General features: G+C 56.9%; 1 protein-coding gene across 4 annotated transcripts in view; it reads left to right on the forward strand.

Moving 5' to 3' along the window:
- The window catches only part of MROH1 (maestro heat-like repeat family member 1), a 45,121-nt gene that overhangs the window by 2,050 nt on the left and 32,763 nt on the right, over nucleotides 1-10,308 (forward strand). For 3 of the 4 annotated variants that reach the window (XM_014538660.1, XM_014538658.1, XM_014538659.1), the window contains exons 4-14: nucleotides 1,045-1,176; nucleotides 1,673-1,835; nucleotides 2,058-2,156; nucleotides 2,603-2,754; nucleotides 3,189-3,329; nucleotides 3,579-3,671; nucleotides 5,733-5,811; nucleotides 5,993-6,106; nucleotides 7,613-7,686; nucleotides 8,378-8,500; nucleotides 10,189-10,293. In XM_014538660.1, the coding sequence (XP_014394146.1) occupies nucleotides 1,045-1,176; nucleotides 1,673-1,835; nucleotides 2,058-2,156; nucleotides 2,603-2,754; nucleotides 3,189-3,329; nucleotides 3,579-3,671; nucleotides 5,733-5,811; nucleotides 5,993-6,106; nucleotides 7,613-7,686; nucleotides 8,378-8,500; nucleotides 10,189-10,293 (1,275 nt within the window). Of the gene's footprint in view, nucleotides 1-1,044; nucleotides 1,177-1,564; nucleotides 1,583-1,672; nucleotides 1,836-2,057; nucleotides 2,157-2,602; nucleotides 2,755-3,188; nucleotides 3,330-3,578; nucleotides 3,672-5,732; nucleotides 5,812-5,992; nucleotides 6,107-7,612; nucleotides 7,687-8,377; nucleotides 8,501-10,188; nucleotides 10,294-10,308 lie in introns of those variants that run through there. The other variant, XM_014538661.1, reaches the window with a different exon arrangement.

Raw genomic sequence — 10,308 nt, forward strand, 5'->3', positions numbered from 1 at the left:
GCTCTGGGGGCGGGGCTATGGGCAGGGAGGGGAGGGGCCTTGGGGTCTGAAGGGAGGGGCTGGGCACATAAGTCACTGGGCAGGAAGCCGAAGTCCAAGCTCTCTCCAGGCTAGGCACTGGGGGGCAGAGGCGGGGACTGAGGGTTGCTACCATCCCGAGACTGGGTGTTCAGCTGCAGCTCCTGTCGCTGGCGAGCCAAGGCCTAGTGTGGCCATCCCCATTTACTCACTGGCTGGAGACTGGATGGCTCTCCCTGCCAGGGTCTGTGCTGTCCCAACCAAGGGAGAGAAAGCCATTCATCAGCTACAATAACAGGAGCACGTGGACAGGGGTGGGAGGTGGGCACACCCTCCAGAGGGGGCTGCGGAGGAGGGCAGGGCCTCCTACAGACTTGGCTGACTTGTCAGAGGCAGGACAGGCTCGGGCTGCCTGTTGGCTGTACGGTGGTTCCCCTTATCCACAGTGGAGACGTTCCAAGACCCTCAGTGGACGCCTGACTCCGAGATGGTATTGAGTTCTGTACATACTGTTTTTCCTGTACCTACTCACCTTGCACTTAGTGGAAACACGGCCTCTCTTTGGCATACCTGGCGTCAGCATCACTAGTTTTGCGCTCTGTGGCCATTCCTAACTAAGTATAATAAGGGTGATTTGAACCCAAGCACTGCAACACCATAGCATTCGATCTGATAGCCAATGGGTACTCAGTGCCTACTCGGCGGGAATTGTATAGATCCTGGGGGCACTGGACAGAGGGAGGACTCGCACCCTGGGCTCAGAACGCCACACGGGATGGCAGGATCCGCTGCTCGCCATCTGCTCTTCGTTGGGCTGCACAGGTCGCCTGGGCCCTTCTGAAGACCAAGGGCCTCTGTTATGTGCAAGGCGTGAAGTGGGTCCTGAGGGCCAGGAGGAGTGCTCCGTGTGGGGCAGAGAGGGGGGATGTTTTGAGCAACCCCCATGGAGAGCGCTGGAGGCCCTGGCCGTGTGCCTGGGCCTTCAGCTCACCTTCCGGGCCCTTCCTCAATGGTTTCTCTCCTCAGCTGGCGCATCCTTACCGGACGATGATCCTGAGGGCCATGGAGACGATCGTGAGTAATCACATCAGTGAGCTGGACAAGGACATGACCAGGGCCATCATCCTCTTGGCCTCCAGCGAGATGACCAAGGTGAAGGTATGTGCTGCTGGCCAAGCCCCCTCAGAGGCCATGCGCTGCCCCTGCCGGATGTGGCCGTGGCTCAGGGGCTTCTTTCTCACCCAACTTGCTAGCATGTGGGTTTGGGTCTGGCTGCCTCGGGGTTGGCCCCTCGGTTCTGCACACTGACCGCCCTTTGGGTGGGGAGGGCCACCCTGTCATTTCAGAGGTGGAAACCGAAGCAGAAGAGAATTCCTAAGCTCTCGGGTGAATGGAGGGGCCCAGTGCCCGCATCCCGATGTTTGGGGGACGGAGCCAGGCTCAGCATGGGTCCCTTCTCCCGGGCTGTGCTCCTTCTGCAGTGGCGCCTGGAGTGGGCGCTGGGCTTGAGTCTCTGGCAAGCGCTCACTGGGGAGCCTGAAGACAGCGCGACTGAGGGCAGGCTGTACATTTTGCCTCTCGGGCAACTGCAGGGTGAGGGCCCGCACCCTTTTCCTGGCTGGGATGACAGGTCACGTTTTCTCTGAGGTTGCAGGACCTGGTTTCTGACTGGCAGCAGGCTGCCAGCAGTGTCCTCGTGGCGGTGGGCAAGCGCTTTGTTGGCATGGTGATGGAGGAGATGCTGGGCAAGTTCCAGCCCGGGGTCCTGCCGCACTGCTTCGTGGTGCAGACGTTAGCCAACCTCTCGGTCTTCAATGGTAGGTGTCGACTTGGCCTCCACCCCTTCACCCACGTTCTCGAGCAAGCCGTGAGTTCCTCTGAGCCCTGCTGGCACCTCGGTTCCTCCTGTCTCAGCAGCCTTGCCACCTGCCCTGGGCTGAGCAGAAAGAGCTCAAGGCCCTACAGCGTGTGGTGGGCACAGGGTGTGGGAGAGACAGGCAGGTGTGGTGCAGGGCTGCTGTGACGCCCGTCTGTTGCAGTGTTCGGCATGGTGCCCTTCCTGACGTCTGTTCTGAGCACCATGCTGCCCATGCTGGGCATGGCCAAGCACGATTCCATGAGGGTGGTGTTCTGCTGTGGTAAGTCGGGGCCTCCAGGGCAGCTGGGGTCTTTAAAGGGTGGGGGCTGGGTGCTGCCTGACCTTTCCTTGGCCTTTTGTCTTCAGGACCCCTTTGTGGGGGCCATGGGTCCTTCAGGCTTCAGGAGTAGGGCAGGACAGTGAGAGGAAGGGTGACTGGTCTCCCTGTGTCTGTGTTCTCGTCTTATGAGGACACAGTCCTATTGTATTAGGGTCCACCCCACTGTGACCACGTTTTAACTCATTATATCTGCAAAGACCCTATTTCCAAAAAAGGCCCTATCCTGAGGGCTTGGACATGAACTTGGGGGGACAGTGCTTGCCCAGTGTAGTCCAGGAATCCCAGCCTGGATGGTGCTCTGGGGTGGTCATCGGTTTGGAAGGGACAGCACGCACACTAGGTGTGAAGCCCGTGTCCGCTCGCCACTCACCACCCGGTTGCCACAGCCCTGCAGCGCTTCAGCGAGAGCACCCTTGAGTACTTGGCCAACCTGGACCAAGCCCCAGACCCCACAGTCAGGAAGGACACCTTTGCCTCCGACATCAGCAGTGCCTATGACACCCTCTTTCACCACTGGCTGCAGAGCCGCGAAGCCAAAGTATGCCTCACCTTGCTGGCCACCCCCTCCCCGCAAGCCTGCCCACCCAGGCCCCTCCCACTGCCTGGGCTCCTCTGCTCTTCTGCGGGGAGGGATGGGGCTATCTGTGTACACCTGTCCCATCCAGTGCCCTTCAGTCAGGAGGTGGGGATCTCATCAGGGAGGAGACGTGCCCTGTGCAGTCTCACCTGCAGGTCCTCTCAGAGTGCACTGATTTCTGAGCCCCAGTTGCCATGGACACCACCTCCCGTCCTCACCCCATGATGCCTTGGGGGAGGGCGAGGAGTGGCGACAGTACGTGGCCTAGCCCCATTCGGACCCTGTCATGTGGTTTCCTCCCATCAACCCTGGGTTCTTGGTGAATGAGCTCTTTGCCACTCTGTCCCCGGTGGGCTGTGAGCATTGCCGCATGGTTTGTCCTGCTTCCCCTTCAGCTCCGGCTCGCTGTGGTGGAGGCCCTGGGACCCATGAGCCACTTGCTGCCCAGTGAGAAGCTGGAGGAGCAGCTCCCCAAGCTCCTGCCCGGAGTCCTTGCCCTCTACAAGAAGCACGCCGAGACCTCCCACGTGTCCAAGGTGAGAGCTCAGCCAGGGTCTGGTAAAGAACATCCCCTCCGATGGGAGCAGGAGTGCCCTGAGCCGCTCAGGTTCAGTGGTCGTGGGGACCGGACACATTTCTCCCACCTGCACTGGACAGCAGCCGGGAACCTGCACTACGGCCTCTCCCCATGTCCCCTTTCCTGATCCCTCCCCTCCCTCTGACTTGTAGAGGTGGGGACAGGGCTGGGGGCTTCAGGCGGGACTGACGGCCCCTCTGCCCAGCAGAGCCTGGGCCAGATCCTCGAGGCGGCAGTGAGCGTGGGCAGCCGCACGCTGGAGGTCCAGCTGGATTCGCTCCTGGCCGCTCTGCACGCTCAGGTAGGCTGCAGGAGTGGTGCTGGGGGTGTGCCTGTGGAGGGCACACTGGCACGGGGTGAGTTGCAGGGAGCACTCTGGGGGGCCCTGGGAGGGCCTGGTCCAGGGAGAGGTGTGGAGGTCATGGGAACTTGGCAGGGGCTTCTGTGTCACATGGACATGGATCAGGGGAAATAGCCTCTGACCTCAGTCGATGCCGAGAAAGGTCAGCACTCAGTTATCCTTAGAACTGCCAGCTGCTGGGATCCGAGAGGACTTCCTTTAACTTGATAAAGTTTGTTTACCCACACCCTCCGCGTGCGTCCTACTGAGTGGGAGACAGGCACATTCCCATCAGGGTCAAGGGCATAAAGACCGCACTCGTCCCAGTTCTAGGAGGAGGGAGACAAATGGGACGTGTGGCTCGGTGAGAGGAGGGACTGTCCTTATCATTTCTCCCTAGTCCTGGTCCCCGCTTTGTGTTTCCCCTTGGTTCTGACCTCCTTTTACTTTTATTTTTATTGTATTTATTTATTTATTTATTTATTTTTAAAAAATATTTTTTGTTGATTTCAGAGGAAGGGAGAGAGAGATAGAAACAATGATGATGAGAGAGAATCATTGATCGGCTGCCTCCTACTTGCCCCCCACTGGGGATTGAGTCTGCAACCCGGGCCTGTGCCTTGACTGGGAATCGAACCGTGATCTCCTGGTTCATGCTCAACCACTGACCCACACCAGCCCAGCTCTTCTATACTTTTTAAATCACATCTTTAAAAGTTTTTGGCCTCCAGTCAGGTAACTTACAAAGTGTGTTTTCATCCCTGTTTATGGTATTGGTAAGGCTTCCGGTCGCAATGGGCTATTAGTAAGTTTTTGGGTAGTTGAAGTTATGTGTGGATTTTTGACTGCTCGGGGGTCAGCGCCCCTGACGCCGCGAGTTCAGGGGTCAACTATATCAGTGACTGCTCGCTGGCCCTCCCGCCAGAAGGACCCCTGTGTGAGGCTGGGTTCTGTCTGTTGCTCACAGCTGTGTCCACCCCTAGAGCAGCTCCTGTCACTTGTGAGCACTCAGTGGTTCCTGTGTGGATGGCTGTTATCCAGAAACCATTCACGTGGGCACTGAGTCAGTGCACCCACTTAGAACTAACCAGACACATCAACAGCATTCCTCTCACCAGCAGTGATCCGTGGAAAGGACAAAAGAAAAAAAGAAGTCCTTTATTTTGGGGCTGTTTATGATATTTGTTTGCAACATAATTTTCACGTCATCCTTAATCTGTCTTCTGTTTTACACTCAGGTTTCCTTATACTCAGCCCCTTGACCCCACACTTGCTTGTCAGATTCTCCCGTTTCCTTGTACTTGTGTTGTTGAATCCGCCGGAATTTCTTTTAGGGAAAAGCGAGTGAGAATCCAGGTTTGCCTTTCTTCCACGTGACCACCAATTTGCATTAGTTGCTACTGTAACTGGTGACTGTAAAACGTAGCACCTTAAACAGAAACTATGTATCTCACAGTCACGTGGCCAGACACCCCAGAGCAGCTGCCAGAGGCTCTGACTGGGTCCTGGGTGGTTGCCCTCCCTGCTGGGCTCCCAGACTCTGCTCCCACGGCTCCTCTCGTGGCTGCAGGCAGAGGCGTGGTTCCTGGCCGCACGGCTCTGCTTAGGACTGATTGAGAGTCCTCAGGACCTGGCTCTCCTCTTCCAGAGTGAGAGCGTCTCAGCAGAGCGGGCAGGAGGAGGGCCTTTTGGGACCAGGTCAGGGCTCTACAACGGGAACTCTAGTGCAGCACCTGCTTCTCCAGCTCCGAGAACTGGCTGAGCACAGATGGGCAGGGCCTATGGGTCAGGGCTTCCCTGAATGTCAATCACCTCTCTGGCTCACAAGCTGGGCTCTACTGAGGCTGGCAAACTCCTTCCCCTCGAGACAGCCCAGCTGTGTGCTCGGAAATCCCGTCAGCCTCCCTGTCCCGCCCTCAGCAGTGTGTGAGCTGGGTGCTTTGTCAGGAGCACGTGGCCTGCCCTTCCGCCCAGCCAGGCGCGGGGCGGCAGTGCCATCGTCACCCCTGTCCCTGGCCGCAGATCTGTGTGCCTGTGGAGACTTCCAGTCCCCTGGTGACGAGCAACCAGAAGGAGGTGCTGCGCTGCTTCACAGTGCTGGGTGAGTGGCTGACTGGTCCGGGCCTGGGCCTGGTAGCAGCCTCAGCGTGGGTCCACCTCTGCCTGGGCCTGGGTGGGGCTGCAAGGGCCTCAGTCCCAAGTGTGCCCCCTGCTGGCAGGTTTGGAGGTGTAGGCAGCAAGGAGCAGGGGCCAATCCTTACTGTCTGTGCGTTCCCCTGCAGCATGCTGCTCGCCCGAACGCCTGCTGGCCTTCCTGCTGCCCAAGCTGGACACCAGCAATGAGAGGACCCGTGTGGGCACCCTGCAGGTTCTGAGGCACATCATCAACTCAGCTGGTGAGTGCACAGGGCAGGGCCGAGAAGCTGGTGAGGGGCGTCTCGCTTTGAATTCTTTAGAATTGTTCCCAACTTCCAATTTTGCAAAGTTGCGAACATTTTGAAAGGTTTGCCTCTGACACCGACACTGGCTGCAGATGCTGGATGCTGCATCCTGACCCCAGGCCGTGAATGGATGGCCTAGGCCAGGGGTGGGCAAACTTTTTGACTCGAGGGCCACAATGGGTTCTTAAACTGGACCGGAGGGCCGGAACAAAAGCATGGATGGAGTGTTTGTGTGAACTAATATAAATTCAAAGTAAACATCATTACATAAAAGGGTACGGTCTTTTTTTTTTTTTTTAGTTTTATTCATTTCAAACGGGCCGGATCCGGCCCGCGGGACGTAGTTTGCCCACGGCTGGCCTAGGGTCACACGATGAGACAGACCACGTCTGCAGCAGCTGCCTGGAGGACCATGGCTGGTTCCTCCAGGTCCCTAGGAGTGGTGCTCGCTCCTTCTCTTTCTTCTGGCCTCACTCATTGTTACTGAAGAATCTGATGGTCGCACGCTGGTCAGCTGCCTCTTGGATGGGCCTTCGGGGAAGTGGGGCCAGCTGTCCTGTAGAATGTCCCTATGTCTGCTTGTGTCTGACGGTTTCCTCACAGTAGGATGGAAGGTTCCAGGTTTCCTGCTTTGACGGCTGATTTGTCCAGCATGGAGCTGGAGCCTATTTCGCACCGAGTTGTGTTCTCAATGCTGCTTGAACTGCCCGGCTACCGCCTGCGTGCAGAGGCCACGTGAGGCCTGCAGTCCGTGGGCTGGGAGGGCTTTTTAACATGAACAGGCTGCAGAGGCGAGCAGAGGTGATGGAGGCCTCACGTGGCCCTGTGTCGGCAGGGTCTTCTCTTTGGCCTGCTAAGGAGCAAGGGTGCTGACCCCGTCCCGTGAGGGTCAGGGTCGGGCCGGGGTGCTAACAGCACCGTGGATGTGAGGCAGCTTGGGGAGGGGCAGGGACAGGGGACAGTGGCAGCCCAAACAGACCCATCCTGCAGCACACTGACTCCTGAATAAGGAACCCCCACTGCATTGTTTCAGAATTCTTGTTTGGGACTTTCTATGGTTTGTATCATCTTTGCCCATCTTCTATATTTTTAAAACATATTTTTAAATTGATTTCAGAGGAGAAGGGAGAGGGAAAGAGAGACTGAAACATCAATGATGAGAGAGAATCGTTGGGCCTTTATACTTGGTCAGTTTTGTTGGTTATAAAATTTTTGGCTCACACTTCCTTGACTGTCCTATTGCCCTAAACTGCCAACCTTTCTAGCTTTTTAATGGGAAAAAATGTTATTTGTCTCCTGGAGAGAAGTGGTGGGTTTTGCTTGTACACTCCCCTCGCCTCCACGTGGAGGGCCATGCTGAGGCTGGACCCCAGCCACAGGGCCTTGGGACTCTTGGTGGTGAACAGGCCAGCTGGCCTTGGTCTCAATGGGGAGGCTGAGCCACCTGTTTGTTTCTTGCAGCTGCTCAAATGGAAGTTAAGAAGCCCTTCATCCTCTCCTCTATGAGGCTTCCCCTTCTGGACCCCAACAGCAAGGTAAGGGGCGCGGCCAGCGGCCCGGGTGCGGCCCTCAGCCGGCCCTCAGCATCAGTGTGCACCGGTGGTGTGTGTCTGGGCGTCCCACGCCTTGCTCCTGACACAGTTCCCAGGCATGAAGTTAGGCACTGGTCCCAACACCACCCTCAGGTTGGAGAATTCTCTAGAAGGACCCCAGAACCCACGAGAGCTGCCATCCTCAGTCATGGCTCATTACAGTGAAAAGACAGAGCAGCCTCAGCTGTGAAGGAAGCACGTGGGGCAGGCCCACAAGGGTGGGATGTGAGCCCCGTGGAATCGTGGGCAGGGATGCGACTGCACAGAGGCTGCCACTCTGGGGGCCCCTGGCCTTCATCCAGGGTCTTTATCGGACTGCCATCATGTAGACCTCAGTTGCCAGCCCCTTGAAGGCTGAGCTGGAGCTATGTGGCCCTGGAGGAAGTGACCTGGCCGTGCCCTCAGGTGGAGCCACTGAGGGGCTGGAAGGCAGGTTCAGGACTCCCGGGGGAGTTTTGGTGACTGAGGGACCTCCCTCTGAAGGGTGAGACAGAGCAGGGGAGGGGGTAGGAGGAGCCCAGCCCCGAATGTGAGACACCTTTGAGGAGCTGTGAGAAAGGCACAGGTGCAGGCAGAAAAAGGGGTGAGATCCCTGTGTCCAGACTGGACTGTGCAGGCCTGTCCCTCTGTGCAGGTGAAGCGGGCGGTGGTGCAGGTAATCAGCGCCATGGCCCACCATGGCTACCTGGAGCAGCCTGGGGGCGAGGCGATGCTGGAGTACATCGTGCAGCAGTGTGCACTGCCCCCCGAAGCCCAGGTAAGGGCCCCACCACCTGCTGGGGCTGGGACCTGTCAGCTCTGCTGGAGAGTGGGCACCAGAAGGTGCGTGGCCCCAGGTGGGGGCAGGCAGAGTGGGCCCAGCGCTTTCTTAGTCAGTAGGGGCCTCTGCTCCCCAGTGGTCATTCCTCAGACAGGAGAGACGGAACAGGCACGGGGCTCTCTTTAAGGCTTTTCTATTTAAAATGTTACTAAGCAGACCCCACTTTTCTTCTGGAGGGAGAGCAAGCTAGACCCTGGTGGAAGAAACAGGCACTGCGGGGTGGTCACGCCATCCCTGCCGCCAGCCTTGGGGCGCACAGGGCCTGGTCGCCCTCCCGCTCTGGGCCTGGTCTCAGGCGCTCACGTGCCCCATATATCTTCTCCGATTGTCTGGTCACAGCCGCTGCCTGTGTTTGAGTTGGATTGTGTGTTTCCTTGTTCTTGAGTAGTGAGTGTTCTCTACGTATTCTGGGTACAAGTTTTCGGTCAGATTTGGGGTTTGTAAATATGTTCTGACAACTCTGTTGCATGGTGTCTTTATATTCTTAACAGTGGCGCTGAAACAATTGGACAAATATGCAAAATAATGAACCTCAGGCAAAACAAAACTTAATATTCAAACAAAAATTAATATTCAAAATGGATCCTGGACCTAAATCTAAAACCTAAAACTTAAAACTTCTGGAAGATGACATAGGAGAAAGCCCTGGGGTTAAGCGAGGATTTACTAACTAGCATGCTCTATAAATTACAAAAACAAAGCGATTAACTGGGCTTCTGAAATATTAAAACTCTGCCTTTTGAAAGACACTAGTATGTTCTTCAGGGTAAGTATGTTCTTGTCTGTGTCCTCATGTTTCTGCTCCTGATGGACTTCGATGTGGTCTCGGTGTCCACTGTCGGGTAGTTTGCAATTCCTGTTTGGGTTCTTTATCAACCCAAAGTTTCTCTTAGGATATTTAACATTTTCTAGAGGAACGGCTTTTCAGGCTATTGTGGATTTGTAATTTTATTGCGTCATCTGCATTGAGTCTGGCGAGGTAGAGTTCCGCTTTTGAGTCTGTTCAGATACTTGTTTTGGCCTAATGGGTGGTCAGGCCTTCCAGGTTGTTTTGTGTATTTGGTGTATTTTTAGAGTGAGCTTTAAGAATTCCATTCCAGGCCTACATTTCCCTGGTGTGGCTGCTTGGCTTTGACATCCCGTGAGAGGTGTCAACAGTCCCCGCAGCCAGTGCCGCTGCTGAGTGTGGTGCTGGGCGCTGGTGCTTCAGAGCGGGCGTGGCCGGGCAGGCAGAGCCCTGGGAAGCTGGTCCCTCTCGGATGCAGGCTTCTCGGAGGCCCCACACTGTCCGGAGGTTGTAGTCTGTTCCTGGTCGAAGTGGGCGTGTTCTCAGGTGGTGACGTCTCCAGGAAGGCCCCCCATTTCTGCCCATGTCAGCAGGGCCAGCGTCGGGGGTGAGGTGACTCCTCAGGCGGCCAGTGGCCCACAGGACACGCGCAGGGCTTCCTTTACTTTGGAGACTAGACCTACCCGTGAGCCTGCTTTCTTGGGCGAGTTTAGTGCAGACTGCATTTCCCGTCCATGGGGACGCGGGGCTCCCCTGGGTGGTGGCTGGGCAGGGTCTGACCTCACGGCCCAGAGCCCATGGCCCGGTAACCTTGGGTCCTGCCCCGCCCCGCCCCCAGCATCAGAAGCCCAGCGGCGAGGTGGAGCCCCCGGCGGACAGCGTGCGGGACATCAGCGTCAGCACCCTCTACCTGGTCAGCACCACCGTGGACAGGATGAGCGATGTGAGTGTGCGCCCC

This window comes from Myotis brandtii, unplaced genomic scaffold (genome assembly GCF_000412655.1).
Source record: "Myotis brandtii unplaced genomic scaffold, ASM41265v1 scaffold1956, whole genome shotgun sequence".
Lineage (NCBI taxonomy): Eukaryota > Metazoa > Chordata > Mammalia > Chiroptera > Vespertilionidae > Myotis > Myotis brandtii.